General features: G+C 56.4%; 2 protein-coding genes across 3 annotated transcripts; one reads left to right on the top strand and one right to left on the bottom strand.

Annotated features, from left to right (window-relative positions):
• Positions 1–3,214: 3,214 nt before the first annotated feature.
• LOC136050860 (gamma-secretase subunit Aph-1b-like) lies at positions 3,215–7,803 on the top strand. Its single transcript, XM_065740013.1, has 7 exons — positions 3,215–3,353; positions 4,225–4,395; positions 5,717–5,790; positions 5,900–6,022; positions 6,193–6,320; positions 6,664–6,787; positions 6,971–7,803. Exons 1-7 carry the CDS (start codon positions 3,241–3,243, stop codon positions 7,006–7,008), a joined length of 771 nt encoding a protein of 256 aa, XP_065596085.1. The 5' UTR covers positions 3,215–3,240; the 3' UTR covers positions 7,009–7,803.
• A 380-nt stretch (positions 7,804–8,183) lies between these two features.
• CA9 (carbonic anhydrase 9) lies at positions 8,184–18,076 on the bottom strand. 2 transcript variants are annotated; one of them, XM_065740033.1, is made up of 12 exons: positions 17,738–18,076; positions 13,643–13,672; positions 12,676–12,846; positions 10,940–11,082; positions 10,545–10,637; positions 10,356–10,422; positions 10,103–10,260; positions 9,880–10,021; positions 8,869–8,892; positions 8,680–8,706; positions 8,496–8,589; positions 8,184–8,374 (listed from the first exon to the last, which is right to left on the bottom strand). In XM_065740033.1, exons 1-12 carry the CDS (start codon positions 17,916–17,918, stop codon positions 8,311–8,313), a joined length of 1,194 nt encoding a protein of 397 aa, XP_065596105.1. In that variant the 5' UTR covers positions 17,919–18,076; the 3' UTR covers positions 8,184–8,310. The 2 variants fall into 2 exon arrangements, with proteins under 2 accessions (XP_065596105.1, XP_065596106.1); XM_065740034.1 differs by having other exon boundaries at positions 8,680–8,703; positions 17,738–18,075.
• Between the last annotated feature and the right edge of the window lie 679 nt (positions 18,077–18,755).

Here is an 18,755-nt window from a genome sequence, read left to right as displayed (position 1 = left end):
GTATAAACTAGCAAGTATTAATACAGCAGGCAACCAATTCCCAGAGCGTTCAGGAAGTTCCCTCCCGCTCTGCTGTAATTTCTCCAACACAAAGAGATGAACGGCAGGATGTGTCTCATCGTTGTCACCAAAAGGGGGTGGACTCCCTGGGGAAGCCCAAAGCCATCATCCAGTCCTGCCCCTGCTTTGGGCCCCCCTGCAGCTTGCGTGGAGCCCAACTGTCCCACACTGCTTGGCGGATATCCCTTTGACAGCATAGCCTTATGTGGCCAGGAAGCATAATTCACACTGACCCCTTGCTGGGCTGAGACATTAACTCAGCAAGCGACACGGAAAGCTTTCCTACCCACTTTCCTTTATTTGCTGTGCCTCCTGGCTCAGGAAAGAAAGGTGGAGATACCAGCTCTTTCCTGCCCAGGTGCTGCTGGCCTCCTGCCTTCCTCCTGGCCCCCAAATTGCATTTGCAACTCTGAATTGCATTTGGCAATGTGGCAGAAGGTTTCCTTTGCACAGTGGGTCTCCATTCCCTGCCTTGCTGCCAAGTGAGTTGTGGCACCCCAGGATGTGCTGGAAGGGAAGGACATTGATCTCCTGGTTGGCACAGCCCGTCCTGTGCAAAGGCTGGGGTTTCTCTTTGAGTCTGCCTTGCTTCCCCATAGTATGTCACTGTGTTGAGTTTGGTAAAAGCACCCTCCTGAAATGGATTTGGCTTGCTCAGAAAGAACAAATCAAAACCACCTCTTGTCCATGGTCTTTCCCTGTGTGCAGCACCCTGTCCTGCAAACAATTCTGCCCAGTCTTCCTATCAGGGTGCGTCCCCAGCATTCAGTCTCTGGGCATCTCTGCCTGCTGGGACAAAGAGCCCTTTCATATCCAGCGATTTTCCCCATTCTAGCCTCCTGGACTGGGTTGGACCATTTAACCATTTACAACCCTATGCCAGATCCTTCTTCTTCACCTCTGAACTCACCATTTCTGTGAGGCCCTGGTGGCTACTCCCAGAGTGATGCTCTGCCCATGACCACCAGCTGATCCCCACTTCTGCCTTCCCCTCACTCTCTGCTTCCCTTTTTATCTGCAGGAAAGGGGAGCACCAGGAGGCTGGTGCTGGACAAGTGTCAGCTGGGAGCCATGTCCCTGCCATACCACCAGCCATGGGTTGGCTGCCCCCCACCAGCTCAGGCTGCCCAAGGCTCCATCCAACCTGGCCTTGAGCACCTCCAGGGATGAGGCACCACAGCTCTCTGGGCAGCAGCGCCAGTCTTCACCACCCTCTCAGTGAAAAATGTCCCCAGTGTCCAATCGAAATCTCTCCTCTTTTAATTTAAAATCATTCCCTTTCATCCTATCACTGTCTGTCCATGTAAAAAGTTGGGTCACTCTCCTGTTTAAAAACGCTGGAAGGCTTCAATAATGTCTCCACAGAGCCTTCTTTTTTCCAGGCTGAACAAGCACAGCTCCCTCAGCCTTTCTTCATAGGAGAGGCACTCCAACTGCTTTACAGACTTTCATAACATTCAAATTGGAAAGATGCAGATATGACAGGTAGACTACTTGCTGAATAAGGAATTGCTGTGAGATCATGTCCAGAGAGTGGTGGTCAGTCTGCTTGGAGAACAGTGACAGGTGGTGTCCTGCAGGAGTCAGTACTGGGACTGACACTCCTTAAAATCATTATCAATGGCATGGACAGTGGGATGGAGTGCACTTTCAGCAGTTTGCAGATGACTCCCAGCTGTGTGGTGTGGTCAACATGCTTGAGGGATGGGATGCCACCCAGAGAGACCTAGGCAGGCTGAGCAGTACACCCAGGTGAACCTCCAGGGTCAACAAGTCTGAGTGCAAGGTCACCTAGGCCGTAGCAACCCCCAGTGCCAGTAGGAGCCGGGGATGTAGGGACAGAGCACGGCCCTGCTGGAAAGGACCTGGGGGTAGTGGTGGATGGCAGCTGGGCGTGAGCCAGCAGTGTGCCCTCGCGGCCCAGCCAGCCAGCCGGATCCTGGGCTGCATCCAAAGCAGCGCGGCCAGCAGGGAGAGGGAGGGGATCCTGCCCCTCTGCTCCGCGCTGTGAGACCTCACCTGGAGCACCGCGTCCAGAGCTGGAGTGCTCAGCACAGGAGAGACGTGGGCCTGTGGGAGCGCGTCCAGAGGAGGGCCACAGAAATGATGCGAGGGATGGAACAGCTCCCTACGAGGACAGGCTGAGAGAGCTGGGGCTGTGCAGCATGGAGGAGAGAAGGCTCCGGGACACCTGAGAGCGGCCTGTCTGTATCTACAGGGGGCTGCAAGACAGATGGGGACAGACTCCTCAGCTGCGTCTGCTGTGATAGTGCAAGGAGAAATAGTTTCAAACTAAAAGAGGGGAAGTTTAGATTGGATGTAAGGAAGATTTTTTACAGTCAGGGTGCTGAGGCACGGGCACAAGCTGCCCAGAGAGGTGGTGGATGCTCCCTCCATGGAGACACTCAAGGTCAGGGTAGAGGGGCTCTGAGTACCTGATGGAGCTGTGGGCGTCCCTGCTCATTGTAGGGGAGCTTCACCCGGTGATCATTAAGGGTTCCTTCCTCAACTCAACGATTCTGTGATGATCTTCCTCTGGATCCACTCCCAGAGCTCCGCATCCCTCTTGGACTATGCACCCTAAACCTGGACACAGTACTGCAGATGGGGCCTCATGAAAGGAGAGCAGAGCAGAGGGGGACGGGCACCTTGCTCTCAGGTTGCTGCTAGCCTTCTGGGCCTCCAGCACTCACAGTCGGTCCGTGTCGAGCCCCGCAGCGCAGTGCTGCTCTGCCCGCTCTCCGTGAAGCTGTGTGGCTCTGCCCTGACCAAGCTGCAGCTCCCTGCCATTAGCACGACCAAGCACCATGACGATAGCCCCTCTTCCGGGAAAGCCCCGCCCCCGGTATGCCCCGCCCACACATCAAGCTCCGCCCCGACTCAGGCCCGGCCTCCGCTCGGGCCCCGCCCCTAGCTACGCTCCCGCCTTCCCCAGTGCCACGCCCACTCAACAAACCACGCCCCCATCTGTCCCCGCCCACCCAGGCGCCCCGCCCCCCTCTGTCCTGCGCCGTCCCCGCCCAGCGCTCCTCTTCCGGCCCAGTCGCAGTGACGTGTGACGTCAGGCGGCCCCGGAAGGGCGCGGGCTGGGAGCAGCCGCCTCCGGGCCCCGTGCGGCCCCGTTTCGTCCCGTCCCACCGCAGCCCCACCCCCCCCCCCCGTCCCAGGCTCCCCGCCGCCATGACGCTCGCCGTGTTTTTCGGTTGTACCTTCATCGCCTTCGGGCCCGCCTTCAGCCTCTTCCTCTTCACCATCGCCCGCGACCCCCTCCGCATCATCATCCTCATCGCGGGGTCAGTGTGGGGCTGGGGCCCGTGGGGAACTTTGGGGCACCGGTACAGGGCTGGTAGCAGTGCGGGGACAGCGCGGCTGCGCTATGGCACTGGTACCGGTACGGGAGCATCATGGCAGCGGGACGGGAGTGGTACCGGGGGGGGACATCGGGCACCGGTGTGCGGCTGGTACCAGTACAGTGACATTTATAGGACCTGTACCAGTGGGGGACATCGAGGCACTGATGTGGTATCGGTTCTGGTGTTGGGATGACAGCATGGGACTGGTACCATTGCAGGGACCTCAGGCACCAGTATGGCACCGGTACCCTTGGGGTGTTTAGGGTGCTGATGTGGCTCTGGTACCAGTGGGAGACGTAGGGTGTTGGTGTGGGACTGGGTACCACTGGGGGACATAGGGTGCTGGTATGGCTCTAGTAACAGTGGGGCACCATTATGACACTGGTACCAGTGCAGGGGCATCATGGCAGTTATCAGTGTGGGGATGGTGGGGAACTAATCTGATACCAGTACTGGTGCTGGGACTCCAGTATGGCTGTGGTAACTGTGTTCAGGGGACTGGCATGGTACTAGTACTAGTTCTGGTGCCTGAGCATCATTCTGGGTGCTGGTACCTCATGAGCATGACAGTACCACCAGCACCACTGCTCATACTGGTGCCAGCATCTGCACAACCACTGCACCAGTACCACTGTAGCTGTGGCATGGCAGGGACAAGGTAGCAGCAGTGGCATAGGCTCAGTCAGAGCACTGGAGCCAGCAGCACTGTAAGACTGGTGCTAGCCCTCACGCAGCAGGGACTGGGTCCCTCATGCCATGGCTTGGTGCTGGTGCTTACACAGCTCAGCTGCTGCTTTCTCCTACCTCCCAGGGCATTCTTCTGGCTGGTCTCACTGCTGCTCTCCTCCCTCATCTGGTTCATTGCTGTGAAGGCCAGTGACCCACATGATGAGCCGCTGCAGAAGGGGCTCCTGATCTTTGGGGTGATGTTCTCTGTGTTGCTGCAGGAGGCGTTCCGCTTCCTCTACTACAAGCTCCTCAGGTAAGGGCAGCTCCTGCCTGGCTCTGGGCTGGAAGCACATAGTGTTGGTGAGCGTGCCATTGGGTGAAGCCACTCTGTGTCCCTGTGCCACATCACCCTGCTGCTCAGGGTCTCAGTCAGTGGGTTTTATGAGGCAAAAGCTCTTATGGCCAAGATCACTGCGCAGAGGTGGGTTAAGGTGGAGGATGTCTGCATGGTGAACAGGAGCAGCTTCAGGTCTGCAGACCTGGAGGCTGAGTGTGTGGTAGTGTTTTCCTGATCTTTGTGTGGGTTGGCTGTGATTTAAAGCTCCTGTAGCATCCTCTTTGCCCGCCCTTCTTGTGATTGGAGTGGGTGGTGCTCCTGCAGCTCAGACAAATGCCTGCGGGATGCTGGAGACAAGAAGATTCCCACTTTGCTGTGTGGAGGAGGCAGAAGGGTGAGGGACCAGCCCTTGTTGCAAGCTTCATGCCTTTCCCAGGAATAGCTTTGCATCAATGAGAAGAGCCTAGAGCAGATTCTAGGGCTCTGCAGCATCCCAGTCTGCCCCAGAAGCTGTGTTGTGAGTGCAGGATTGCCTTCCCCCAGCCCAGGCTGCTGCGGGTGGCACATTGCTGCCTGCACAGGGCAAAGTCTGGGCCCAGCCCTGCGGTGTCTGCAGCAGCAGGGAGGAGGAGGAGGGCACATGCTGCTCCCCGTGGCAGCACTGCGGCAGGCAGGCAGAGGGTAGCAGAGATCCGTGCTTCGCCCTGCAGAGCCACGGCAGTGCCAGTATCTCTGCTCTCCTGTCTGTGCAGTAAGACTCAGGATGCTGAGCTTTCTGAGTTTTTCACCCCAAACTGATTTTTTTTCCCTAGCTTTCAAAATTTTTCTCTCCACCTCCTTGCATTTTTTTTACCATCTTATTAAAAAATACAGCTGCTGAGGTCTCAGCTCTCTGATGCCTGCACTGTGCTCTGCAAGCAGGAGTGCTGTTGCCTGCAGCATCCCATCAGCCCATGTCTGAGCATTGGCTTGTGCTTGTTTTGCTGTCTGGAAAGAGATTCAAGGAGGTTGTGCGGTGCTTGTTGCAGTAGTGGCCAGTTTGGCAGCCACACGCTGCCCTCGGTCAGCACTCCAGAAGCTGTCAGCAAAGTTCTAAATGGTTCTCATTGATGTGCATAGTGCCTCTTGATTCCTTAATCAACCTCAGGGTCATTTAGCACAAGGTCAGGTGTCTGCTGGCAACACAGTCGCACCCTTTTTGCATGGTCATCAGATGCATGGGCTAGTGCAGAACAGCCCTCCAGCCTTCTGTCCAACCAGGATGCTGTGTAGTACCCTATCACACTGTCCCTTGCAGGAAGGCCATTGAGGGGCTGGTGGCCCTCAGCGAGGACGGCTGCTCTCCCATCTCCATCCAGCAAATGGCATATGGTGAGTGCTGCACGTGTTAGAAGAGGTTGGGTCTCCTGGGATCTGGGAGGTGCTTGGGGTGGGGGGGATTGTGGTCTTGGGGTGTCACAGCCTCTCTCTGTCCTGGCAGTGGCTGGTGTGGGCTTTGGTCTCATGAGTGGCGCTTTCTCCATGATCAACCTCCTGGCAGATGCTCTGGGACCTGGAACTGTGGGCATCCATGGGGACTCGCAGCTCTATTTTCTGACCTCAGGTGAGGGACAGGATTGTGCCCTGAGCCTGCATCACAGAGGTGGCACACCTATAGCCATTGTAGCCACTTGCAGCCCCCATCTGCAGTGTCTCAGTTCCCTGTGACCCAGTCCAGCCCTGACCTTGCAGCACTACCAAATCCCCGTTGACTCCTCACTGTTCTCCCGGCAGCCTTCATGACCATGGTTCTGATCTTCCTTCACACCTTCTGGGGCATCCTCTTTTTCCATGGCTGTGAGAACCGGCGCTGGTGGGAGATTGCAGCCGTCATTGTCATGCACCTGGCAGTTTCAGGGTCGGTGAGTAGATGGAAGCAGAGCTCAGTGCTGCCACTAGGGGTGGCTGTGGGGTGCGCTGGTCCCTGTGCCTGTGGAGGAGCAGCTGCACGCACCAGCGAAGTTGCCGGTTTCTGGGGACCAGAACTCCCTATGAGGAGTTCCTCATAGGCTGTGCCCATCACTAACCGAACCAGCTGGAGCTGGTTTCCTGCCCCTGGGGCCGTGAGTAGTGATGCTGCCATGTCCTTGTCCTATCCCAGACCCTCCCCAGAACACTGGGGGTGCCAAGAGGGAGATACTGTGAATGTGAAAGCTGGGCTGTGAGAGATCCTGCTTACCCCTTCCACTCCTCCTCTCTCTGCAGACGTTTTGCAACCCATTTTATGTAGGCAGCCTGGTGCCCTCCTACCTGCTGATGGCCATTGCTGCTGTCTGGGCTTACATGCTGTCCGGGGGCTCTGCCCAGAACCTGCGCCGCTTCCTGCTCTGTAAGTCACTGGAACTGAGTTTTCTTTGGTTACCGTATCCCAAGGTGGGGCAGGGTGTCTTGGAGGCTGAAGCAAGGTGATGGCCTTTGCTTTGAGACTCCAGGGTTTGGGGAAGTCATTGGGTTGCTGCCTCTCTGGGGAAGTGAACTGGGTGAAAACTGACCCCTTGGTTGCTTCCTGCAGGCACACAGAGTGGAGCCAGCCCCCAGCCAGCATCCTGAGGCCCTGCAGACGCTCCCATCCCCTGCCGCCCCTGCCCTCCCTTGTCAGTGGCAAGGTCGGCTGTCACCTTTTCTGCAATATATTTTCTCCTGGAACAGGGGACCTTGGCCAGCCCCAGCAGGGACAGATGCTTCCATCCGGCTGCAGAGGCAGTGCTGTGACTGGCTTGCTCCTCTGCCCCTCTGGGGACAGCTCAGTCTGGGGGACTCAGGTCTGCTGGTCCTGAGCTATCACCTGGGAAGGGCATTTCCTTGGACTGCTGGAGGCCTGAGCCCAAGAAGCCCCCTCACTTCTCCCCTGGTGCAGAAGATGCCCTGTGGTCCCCTGTGCCTACAGGGGACACCATGTGTCCTCCTCCCCTGGGAAGCGGCTTCGTGAGGCACTGTCTGGGCCAGGACTGAATGCTGTGGTGCTACTTTCTCCATCTTGACTCACTGCACTGGGAGAAGCAGCACCAGCACTGAACTGCAGTGAGGGTCCTGGGGTGGGCGGGTGGGAGTTGGCTGATGTGGAGGAACAGGGTCAAATGGCATCTACCATTGTTGGTGGACATGCAGCCAAGGGCTCGGGGTGAGAGGTGAGCCTGCAGCTGGTGCTGGCACCGCCTGGGGAGGGGGGCTTGGGGCTGTTCTGGGGATCACCGCCCTCTCCCTGAGTTAAAAGGGGATTTTAAGGCAGATACCTTCCTGTTAATGTGCTACAGGACAGGGAGGACTGCCAATGGGCTCAGGGCTGAGAGGCGGTTTTGTCCACAGTGGGCTTTTGTACCAATAAAACAAGCACCAGAGGTTAGCGGAGTTGTGTGCTGGTCATGCAAGCATCCTTCCTCCTTCCCTTGTATGGAGCTCTGACCGATGCACTGGGGCGGAGGCTGCTCACAGGCTCCCTCCTGCTCCATGCTCAGCTCGTTGCTCTTGGCTCCATCTGCAGAGGGGAGCAGGGCGGGGGTTGGCCGGGAGCGGTGGGTCTGCCACCATCACCTCTGCATTTCTCCACTGCACTGCAATGTTTTTCCAACACTTTGCACAAATAAGAGGAGGAAGAAGTCCCAGAGCGATGTAGGGCAGGGCTGGGCTGTGCAAGGAGCCCTGAACTGCTTGCTCTGGAGCTCTGCCTTATGCATGGATGGAGGCTGATGCTTCCTCTGCAAGAGGTGGCTGGCAACGTGGAAAGCTTTTATAGTTTTGTTTTTTTAATGGTTTTATCCTTTTTGTAACAAAAATATCCCCTTAGACTAGGTGCTGTCCCAGATGAACAGTCCATTCAGCTGCAAGAGGTCCCCCCAGCTCAGTGGGAGCGGCTCAGGCAGTGTTCTCAGCTGTGGCTGCTGTATAGATGACCTTGGATTTGGTGGGTGAGTCCAGCCTAGAGCAGGAGGGAAGAGGAGGAGTTAGAGCAGGAGGGGTCTCTGTTAACAGCTGCCTTGCAATGGGTGCTGCTATCCCCTTCAGCTGTGAGTGGGGAAGGACTGCTGTCCATCACTCACCTTGCATTCTGGCTGCGGTTCTTGTAGACATAGAGCAAGAAAGCCAGCATTGTGATGGCAAAAAGCACCCCGAAAAGCACAGCCAGCACATCCCCTGTGAGACCAGGAAAAATAAAAGGTTAGTTGTAGGGGAAATGAGGTTGGGCTGGTGGCAGCAGACACGGCCAGCAGCCAGCATGCTTACCTGCATGAAATGAGCTGGTGTGTCCTGCTGGGAAACAAGAACTAATATGAGAACATGCTGCACGGGTCGCAGGCTACGTCCAAAGTATCCCCCTTGGCTTCCTGCCCCCTGGCTCAGCACAAGTCTGCCAGAGCCTGCATCCCCACCAGGTATCCCCAGCCCCCTTCCCATTCCCAGCATCTCTCCTACCTGCTGTTGCTGAGCTGCTATCACCTGAAAAAGACACATCACGGTCAGAGGGTGGCCAGAGGGGAGCGGAACTCCACTAAGGGTTCTGCTAGAAGTGTCAAAAAGTTGGCCCCAAAGCCAGGCTGCTCACATCACTGCCTGCACGGAGATGGCTAGTGCATGTCTGTGCACTAAATGCTGCACCAGGGCAGTGCCAGGTAAATATTTACCTGGTGCACTGGTGCTGCTTGCACCCAGCTGCATTATCACTTCTGTGTGGTGCTGGGTGGCACTATCAGTGGCAATGTCCCATGGTTCAGGGAAACCATTGCCATGACAGCAGCACTCCCACTGCCACTTGGGGACAAGGGCTTTGTGTGAGCTCAGGGCTTTGATAGAAACAGCAAGTAGCAGAGAATTAAAAAAGCAGTGTTTACACCTCCACCTCCACAATGCCAGGGAGCAGCTTCTGCAGAAAGTGGTAAAAGGCTTGGAGGTAAATGGTGAACACAATAAAGCAGCCAACAGGTTTACCAAAGATAGAGCATGCCAGCCTAACCTGATATCTTTCTTTGATAAGTGAGATTCTAGACAAAGAAAATGCAGTAGATTTTATCTCCTGGATGTCAGTGAAGCATTCCCGTGGTGCTGCCTGGGCACTGCGGCAATGGGAGCGCATGGCTAGGGGAAGCCCCAGCACTGCCACAGGCACTGGTGCTGTTACTCAGTGTGACACAGGGCATCGGAAACACCACCCAAAGGGAGAGGGAACAGGATGTTGGCCAGCAAAAAATAAAACCCTGAGTGAGCTCAGAGAACTGAGAAAGGGCATGAATTTAGTGATGCAGTGATAGTCACACCTGAGGGCAAACAGGAATTTCTAGTCATAGCTGGAAATCACCACTGCTAGGAAATGCTCTGAGGACAAACTGAGGACAGGAGCAGGGCCAACCCATGGACAAACCTTTCTTCAAGGGAAGCAGAACTCCAAGGCCTTACTTCTCATCCCCAGGATGTTCACACACTCCTTACCTGCAGGCACCTGCCTCTCCCGGGAGGAGCTGGGCTCAAAGCTTGCCAGCACCCATCTCCTGTGCAGGCTCTGGTCCTGCCGAAAGTTGTTCATGAGAGGCTGGTTGTTGTCTGTCTGCAGGCTGCTCACCAGTACGGACATCTGGGAGGAGAGCAGTGTGAGCAGGGTGGGATGCGAGATGCGCTGAGGAGCCAAGCCCCAGCACACACACTGCTAACAGACCTGTTCCTTGGACAGCATCACAGTCTGGTTGAAGACTGTCCACTTGACAGACTCAAGGCAGGGCGGGGTGGTCAGGGACCCATTGTAGTGGAAGTAAAGGTGCAGGTTGTCAGGCAGCAGGCCAGCAATGTTGAAACCGGGCACAAAGACTTCATCATCTGGGAGGAGAAATGGGGCAGTGATGTACTGCTGCTGTGCAAGCTTCCCCTGTGCACAGAGCCAACTGCTACAGCCTTCCTCTGCAGGGCATTACCTTCCCCTTGGATTTTGTACAGGTGCTCAAGTATCTGCTGGTAGTATGGGTTCTCCCTTGGCCCGACCTGCAACATAGCAATGATGAGAAAAATAGCCGCCAGCAAAGGGCCCCATGTCCTGCCATCCCCTTCTCCATCCCCCAAACCATGTTGTTCTTCCTACCCCTCCTTGCTCAAGGGCTGCTTACCTCCAGGAAGGCCCCCAGCACTGCTAGCCCATCTGGTTGGGTCAAGGCTGCCTCAAAGTTCTCGTACTTGGTGTTGTAGTGGACCACGTGGAGCTGAAAGGAAACACAGCCTTGATGCAGGACACGCACCCCTAGATGGTGCGCACTCCCTTGGACAGAGAAAGTTCTTGGGGAGGCCTGCAGCTGTGCCAAGCATCCCTGCTAGGGGCACACTGCTGGTCAAGTGGGAAAAAGCTGCCACAGCAGTGAGCACCAAGAACTCCCCTGGACAAGGGCAGACACCCAGCCCTGGAGGACAGCAGCTGTACTAGAATGGATGAAATCAGACAGAGCCAGCTGTGTGCAACTCACGGTCCTCTGCCACCAGCCCAACACCAGGACAGAACACTCCTCACCTCCCCAGCAAAGCGCTTGCGGTCAACTGTGTGCTCAGAGCCGGGTTTTGAAGGTGAGCCCCAGTGCAGGTGCAGCTGCACGGCACGGTACTGCTGTGCGTAGCCACCCGCGATGGCCAGGGACTCAGGCAGCTTCAGGACCACTGCAGAGGGAGGGAGAGAGTGGTCAGTAAAGCAGAGTCTGCAGAATGGCTGAAGGGAAGGAGTCACCTTGGGCTGGGGGACGTTCGTGACAACAAACAAAGTCACTCTGGATCTTAAATGAGGTAGAAGGTAAGGCAGTGTGCTATGAATAAACGTATTTGCTGTGTAGGAATAACACAAAGAGGATGTGGATAGAGGATAAGAAGATTGGCAGAGCAATGTACACCAGTGGGAGCATATTGCTGCATCAAACAGAGCAGCTCTGGGCCTGACCAGCACTGGGGCTGGTGTCACATCAAATCTGCAGAGTTACAGCAGTGCCTGTTTGGGCACTGGACACACATACTTGGTTTCTCCTTTACCTTGAGGTGTGGTTTGGGCAAGGTTGAGCCTCAGATACCCAGCAAGCAGAGCAGTGTGGATATCCTGGTGTGGATAACCTAAGGGCTGAACTATGGGGACAAGCACCATCCCTGGACCCTGGGAGAGGCTGTCCCATCCCACTGAGTACGTTTCGCTTACTTTAAAAGGTCAGTCCCTCTCCTCCTCTCCTTAGAGGTGAAGTGTTCCAATCAAATTGCCAGGGCGCAGATTTGTGATGAGTCATCTGTCCTATCCTGTGCCACAGGGCACAGAGGTACAGAGCTCAAATACAGGAAGTGGAACACTGCTCCCTCCCAGCGCATTTATACACTCCTATGTTTCTTTTGTATATCTAAATTGTTGCATTCCTAGTATTCATGAGTCATTTTCAACGTATATATTGTATAAGAAGGAGTAACTAGAGTTGTCCTAGCTGACTTGCAACTTTTCACTCTGCTCTAGCTTTTCAGAATGATCACAGAGGTCACCAGCACATGAAAAACTATCTCAGCCCTGGCTTCTCTGGGTGAAAATGCTACAAGCGCTTCTGCAAACACCAAGCAGCACCAAATGCCAGGGTGTCTAAAATAGCAACCACTGACCTCAGCCCGTTGAGTTATGCAGGCACACTAGGGCAGGAGGATATAAAATAGAGTGCTGGGCATGCCCTGCACAGCAAGTCTGACCTGTTGAGTTTGATGCGTGCAGGGATCAGCTCCCAGGGACAAGGGCATGGGGCTGTCCTGCTGCACCCTCTGTGAGTTCCTCAGCTGCTATCACTACCAGCACATCCCAGCCTGGGCAGCATGTGGAGGTGCTCCTAGAAGGAGCTGGTGGCAGCCAGGAGCCACTGCTGCAGAGAGGAGGTGATGGGGTTTCTGGAAAGTTGTGACAAAATCTGTTCACAATATTTTACTGTCAGTCTCATCATACCAGATAGAGAGAAAAAAAGCTCTTCTAAAACCACATAAGACTTTCAAAAGTGTATTGAGACCCTCAGATAGCATCTCAGAGCACAGACTTCAAGAAGTGTGTCCTTAAAGAGAGGTGGGTACCTTAGAGGCTGTTTTACACCAGCAACAGATTTCTCCTTTGAAAAAAGTAAAATGTAGGAGAGGAACCAATGGCTGCAAACCTGCATTAGGGACATATTTCTAAAGGAAACAAGAATTGCAATAAATTCCTAGAGCCAACACCCAAAAGCAGTGAATAGCAAGCTCCTCACCTACCTGTGTGCCCGTTGTTCTTCAGCTTGAGCATCTGGCTCGCAGGCAGGCTGTAGCCAGAGAGTTGGATGGGCCTCAGCTGAGGGCTGAAGATGGTTGTCTCTGTGTTGATGTTGATGGGTGACTGCATGGTGCCTGCACACACTGGGAAGTGCTTGGCCCACTGCCCTATGTCTGGCAGAGGGAAAGAGCAGCAGTGAGAATAGGCAGGGACAGGGCCCTGGGGGTCCGGTGGATGCAGGGGAAGGAATGGGCTGTGCACTATGCACGTAGGGTTGGTTTCTACCAAGTCAGCTCATGAGCAGCACTGTGGGCATAGTGGTGATGGGTTAGTGGTTGGACTTGATGATCTTTGAGGTCTTTTCCAACTGTTACTGATTCTATGATTCTATGCTGCTGCATGACTGCTTGCAGCTGCGCCACAAAAGGGCTCTGAGCATGGTGAGCTGCCAGGAAAGTCTATTTTAGGGGTGTTTGGGAAGAGTGCGAGAATATCATTTACAAATGAACTTGGCAGGCAGGGGAGCTCTGTAGTTCATCACACTCACTGCTGGCGGGCACAGCCCCCTGTAAGCACGGTGCCACCATCTGCAGTTTTTGCCTTAGGCCACTGCAAGCCTGGGCTGACCCCCTTCTCACCCTGCTCCAGGAGATGTGGCAAGGACACAAGCTGATTCTTAGGCAGATCAAAGTCCCTGCACAGCCTGTCAGTGAGCATGGCATAGGATGGGCCCGTGCCTGCCTGGGGAGGCACAGCCCCAGGGACCCCCACACTGGGATATAGGAGATTCCACTGCTTCCTCACAAACTGGGGTGCCCAGGCTCAGACACCACTGAATCTGCAAGGTGAGGGGAGGGAAGGGTGAGACACTGAGTGCATGCAGCAGCCAGGTAATCATTAACCAGGGCTGGCTGGAGCCCAAGGTCTGATGGGTGGTGGGGAAAGCAGGAGTAACTGCAGGGTATTTACCTTCATAGCTCCAATGGCTGCCACTGGGACCTTGAGAAGGAGAAAAAAAAAAAAAAAGAATTAATGGAAGGGAATGGTTGGCTGCGAACACATCTCTGCCATGCAGAACTCCTGGACCTGGGGCAGCCATGCACCCTCTGCCTCAGTGCTCTCCCAGTCTTTGACTCCTCATCCTCCTCCTGCCCCAGAGCTGGGGATGCTCCCAAAGGGCACTGCCTCCTCCATGCAGAGAGAAAACTCCAGAACTTGTTGCTTGGTTATCATAATTATAATGGAAAATAAACCACAGATATCGCTCCCATCACTGAGTAGCAACAGCCATGCTACTCCCACTCTGCTCTCATCAGCACCTGTAAGCACCATCCAGCCCCATATACCTGTATCCCTCATTAGGGTGAGTGCTTGCCAAGGTGGCCAGGAGGGCCACCATGTTGGTTCCCACAGCCCCCTCTGACAACAGCCATTGACAGCCACTTGCTATTAATAGAAGCAGATTCCATCTCATGGTGAGAAAGCAAAAGGCACACTTTCCCAGGCCCAGGCTGCTGATGCATGGCCCCAGGACCAGCAGGATCCTGCCCTCCTCACAGCCCCAGGCAGCGGGTGGCCATGTCTGAAGGACACTTGGGGACAGCATTCAAAGCTCCTCCAGCACCATGGGTGGCATCTCAGAAAAGTCCAGACAAGCTGTGGGCGTCCCATCTCCAGAGGCACTCAAGGCGAGGTTGGAGGGGCCCTGGGCAGCCTGAGCTGGTGGAGGGCAACCAGACCACAGCAGCATGTGGGCTTTAAGGTTGCTTCCAACCCAAGCTGTTGTACAATCTCTGTGGTACCTCAGAAGCTTAGAAGTGGTGTGTTTGGGGGGGGTGGGAGTGGCACTCACTGAGGTGTGGGACACTCCCAGAGGTGTATGTAAAGGGAACAGCAAGGCAACAATGAGAAAGATGAAGAGGGGCATAAGGGTATGATACTCGCTCCAGGGCTGAGACCCTAGGAGATACTCCAGCAGCTTTCCCAGGCCTGACTCCTCCACTGCAGCACAGGGCTCATGGTCTGGCACAGGTAACACTGGCAACCTGGAGCTGCCACGTGGTGCCTGCATACACTGCATAAGTCTCAGCTGGCACAGCCTGCCCTAGCACCCCACTGGTTCCCTCTGGGGCTCAGCCTATGAAGAGAGCATAGACCTCCCACGCATGCACCCCCAAGCACTGGGGCCACATCTCCCACCTCATGGAGCTGGGTCCCTTGGTGTATGCCCCGGTGCTGCAGGGTGGCATCCCCTGGCATTGTGATCCAGCTCTGACCCCTGCAATACTCAGGTCCCTTCCACACGGGGGCATCCACAATCCCAAAGTCCTTCGGCATGCACATTAACCCCCTGCCCTGCCCTGCCCAGCCCAAATGCAATCCCGACCTCCATCCCAGCTCCCTGCTGCAGCACGTCTTCTCCCTCTGATTGCTGCTGAACTGCTGCCATGCACCGCAATAGAAGTGATGGTGCCGCTGCTGCAGCTCCCTGCACGCCTTGCCCTGCCTCTGGGCGCTCTCAGCCCTGGCGGGGGATGCAAAGTAATCCCAAAAATGTGCATGTAGGGGAAAATGTGCTGCAATTGGGCTTCTATGAAGATGCTGGGAAGTGTGAACAAGGAGACACACCAGGAAAAAACTGTGAGGCACAGAGGGACAGCAGCAGGAGCTGACTGCCACTGCAGACAGCACAAAGGCACTGTGCTTGGCCACGTGGAGTCCCTTTGGTCTCAACTTGCTCCAAACCCACCCCTCTCATGAGCAGGTGGTGCTTCACATGCTTTCTCCCCATCCCCCTCCCCCCCGTATTTGCTCCCTCTCCTCCTTTCCTTTCCATCTTGGGATCCCAGTGCTGCCGCCAGCTCGCTTTCTTCCGGATGTCCAACACCATCCAACAACACCTCCCTGCTGAGTCGGGGCAGGCGCTGCCATTAGCAGTGCACTGTTCTGCATGTCCTGCAGCCTGAGAGCAGTGCAGCTGCTGCTAGTAGTGAAGAAAAGCAGCAAGCTGCAGGCTGCTCCCAGAAACATCCCCATGGCTGCAGGGACTACAGACCCAAAGCTGTTTGTACAGAGCAAGAGCAAATACCAGAGAAAGCAGAGGGTCTGCACAGAGCAGAGCAACGTGAAGCATACCAGGAGGAATCAGGACATATAGATACACCATGTCTCAAAGTAGTGAGCAGCACAGCAGCCAGTCCCAGCCTACCACACATCCAGGTACCTTGCCCCCTGCAAGTAATAACCTGACCAAGGTACACTCATGCTGCCCGCAGCCAGTTCTTCAAGCACAGGGCTGGCACTAGGTCCAAAGAATGGCCAACAACCCCTGCCAAACCCTACAAAGATCCTCTACACCCCAAGGACAGGAAGGCAGCAGCCCCCAGCCTGATCCTACAGGCACAGCCCCTTTTTGTCCAGCCAGACCCACAGCCACACAACCTCAACCCCAGCCATCGCTGTGCCTGTTGCCCATGGGGCACTGATCCTGGCCACACTAAAGCCCTTTTGTGTTTATAAACTTCGGCCAACCGCGAGCCATGGGGATCAGCCTATAATCCGCACCGGAGCTCAGGTCGCCGCAGGGATTGTTCTTTGTGCTGCTGGGGAACAGAGGGGCCTCACGAGGCAGGCAGCATCCCATGGAGCAGCGAGAGTTTATGGAGGGAGGCAGAGGGCAGGAATGGCCCCTGGTATGTTCCTGCTGCTTGTGAACCCAAACAGCCCTGAAGAGTGCCAGAGGAATGGGAAAACATCTACAGGGCACTAGAGAGGAAAGGACGGGATAAAAATGGGGAAATCCTGGGGAATTGCAACAGAGGAAGAATCTCAATTGGAGGAAGAGAACATCAGGGGATGAGCAAAGGGAGACACAAAGCAGGATGGGTCGGAATAAGAGGGAGAAAACAGAGAGGCTGCACTTTTAGAGGCACTCAAGGCTCCTCAGGCTCCCATGCTGAGAAACCTCAGAGAAAGCCTCACAGAAGACTGCAGCATGTGCTGGGTGCTACCAGCCCGGCCCCGTGCAGGACCCAAGAGATGGGAAAAGAGACAGGAATGTGTATGGGATGTGGCCCTAACCCAAGAGCTCTAACCAGACCCTTACTCAGGGCTGGCTCCTCGCACACATCCTCTTCCTATCCACATCGCACCCAGCCCCATACCACGCTCACTGCTGCACGGAGACTGTGTCACCCGGCTCCCTCTCACCCTCCTCCACGGAGTTTCTCCATCTCTGCGGCAAGGAGTAGTGCATCCCCAAAGCCTCACGCACAGCCCAACAAAGACTTGGTAAGAAGAATGAATCACTGCAGTAACGGCAGCAGCTTGCAGCATCCCGTAGTGCCGATCCGTGCTGCACAGCAGCCGTACCTGCAACTCAGGTCGGGGCAACTCTTTGCCACAGGCAAAAGTAATGATGCGCTGTGAGCCCGGAAAGGCAAACCCATGGGCAAAGCAAAGCTGGGTCGGGGACATCCCTGCTCTGCACTCAGCCGCAGGCGAACAAAGCACAGCACTACCCCCAAACCCTGCGCCGGAGTGAGAGAAGGAACCGAGTCCACAGGGACTGAGCATTATTCCCCAAAAGTGACCCCAAAACTCGAAAGTCCCTTGCATAGGGCGGGAGGAAGCACACAACAGCCCCCAGCCCCGCGCTTCCCACGCTCCCCCCATCCCACCGCCCACCGTGGGGCGGCCCCACACCTGGCCTCGCGGCCGAGAGCCCCGAGCCCCGGCGCAGTGCGAGCTGTCCGTGGGAGCGGGGCGGGGACACAGACCCCGCGGGGGTCGAGGAGTTGGCGGGAGCGGGGACAAAGGCAGCGGCGTGCGGGGCTGCGAGGGGCTCCGTCCCGGAAAGGGGGGGCGGGGGGCGCGGGAACCGCAGCCCCAAAACTGTGCACCTGAGCACCGTGCATCGCGATTAACCCGAAGCCGGCGCCGGGGCACCCGGTGCACTGCAGCGCCTCGGCGACCCCAAAGCCGCCATCGGGGGTCCCGTGCGTCGCGGTGCCCCGCGGACCCCACAGCCAGAGCGGTGCAGGCAGCCCGGTCGCTCCCGCTCACCTCTGTCCTGCGAGTGCTGAGCGTTCTCGTCGTCGTGGTCGAGCTCCTGCCCGGCGGCGGCTCGGCCCAGCCCGGCCAGCAGCAGGACGCAGACCCCCAGCGCGGTGCGGTTCATCTCTAGCATGTGCGGCGTGCGGGACGGCCCGAGGCTGCCTGCCGGTCGGGACTGCCGCACATACATGGGAGTAGGAGGGGGGAGGAGGCAGCCCTGACTCAACGCCGCCGTTACCTTTTATAGAGGCTGGAGGCAAAGTCTGCCGCCGCCCGGCCCGGACAGGTGAGCCGCGCCGCCGACGTCTCCGCCGCCCCCCGCACCGGGACTCGAACCCGTGACGCTGCCCGGGACTGACGTGGGGGGGGCTGCCTCCGCCCCCAGGCCCCGCGGGCACCTGAGTGGGGCGCGCGGCCCGGCCCCTGCGCGGAGGGGGGGAGACCCCGTACGCCCCTCTGGCGCCTCTGGTGAGGGCGTGAGGGGCCCCTCGTGGGGGACTGAGGGACGGCTGTAGCTATGGGGGGAGAGAGCCCCTCAGTGATGGCGTGAGGGACAGTTCAGCTATGGGTTTCCCTCAGTGCTGGACTGAGGGACCCCCTCAATGAGGGGCTGGGACATGGTCAGCTAAGGGATTTCCTCAGTGATGGGGTGAGAGACTTGCTCAGGTTTTGCCCCAACAATAGGGTAGTTGTCAGTGAAGAAATTAGGGATATCATCAGTGCTGGACTGAGGGACCCCCTCAGCAACCACATAAGGGACTTCCTCAGCTTTGGGTGTCCTCTCACAGAGCTGAGCTGAAAGAACCCTGCCCCTAGTGATGGACACGTCCAGAGATAGACACATCCAGCAATTGATACCTCCAGTGATGGACATCTCCAGTGATGGACACCTCCAGTGACTGGTATCTCCAGTGATGGACACCTCCAGTGACTGGTATCTCCAGTGAGGGACCTCCTCAGTGAGGAACATCCTTGTCTCCAGGCTGAGACCCCTTGATGATGGGGTGAGAGCCAGCTTCATCTCAGG

Source organism: Cyrtonyx montezumae, unplaced genomic scaffold (assembly GCF_038088225.1).
Source record: "Cyrtonyx montezumae isolate F1298 unplaced genomic scaffold, pur_monq_1.0 scaffold_25, whole genome shotgun sequence".
In the NCBI taxonomy this organism is placed as follows: domain Eukaryota; kingdom Metazoa; phylum Chordata; class Aves; order Galliformes; family Odontophoridae; genus Cyrtonyx; species Cyrtonyx montezumae.
This window is presented reverse-complemented; position numbering and strand designations above follow the sequence as displayed.

What these genes read in the sequence shown, in the direction of transcription:
- LOC136050860 (XM_065740013.1), top strand. Translation starts at nt 3,241, where the DNA reads ATGACGCTCGCCGTGTTTTTCGGTTGTACCTTCATCGCCTTCGGGCCC. An exon ending in CATCCAGCAAATGGCATATG is followed by an intron (nt 5,791 to 5,899) that starts GTGAGTGCTGCA and finishes CTGTCCTGGCAG; the next exon opens with TGGCTGGTGTGGGCTTTGGT. An exon ending in ACCTGGCAGTTTCAGGGTCG is followed by an intron (nt 6,321 to 6,663) that starts GTGAGTAGATGG and finishes CTCTCTCTGCAG; the next exon opens with ACGTTTTGCAACCCATTTTA.
- CA9 (XM_065740033.1), bottom strand. Translation starts at nt 17,918, where the DNA reads ATGTATGTGCGGCAGTCCCGACCGGCAGGCAGCCTCGGGCCGTCCCGC. An exon ending in TCAGCACTCGCAGGACAGAG is followed by an intron (nt 13,673 to 17,737) that starts GTGAGCGGGAGC and finishes CTCCTTCTCAAG; the next exon opens with GTCCCAGTGGCAGCCATTGG. An exon ending in TGATGCTGTCCAAGGAACAG is followed by an intron (nt 10,022 to 10,102) that starts GTCTGTTAGCAG and finishes CTCTCCTCCCAG; the next exon opens with ATGTCCGTACTGGTGAGCAG.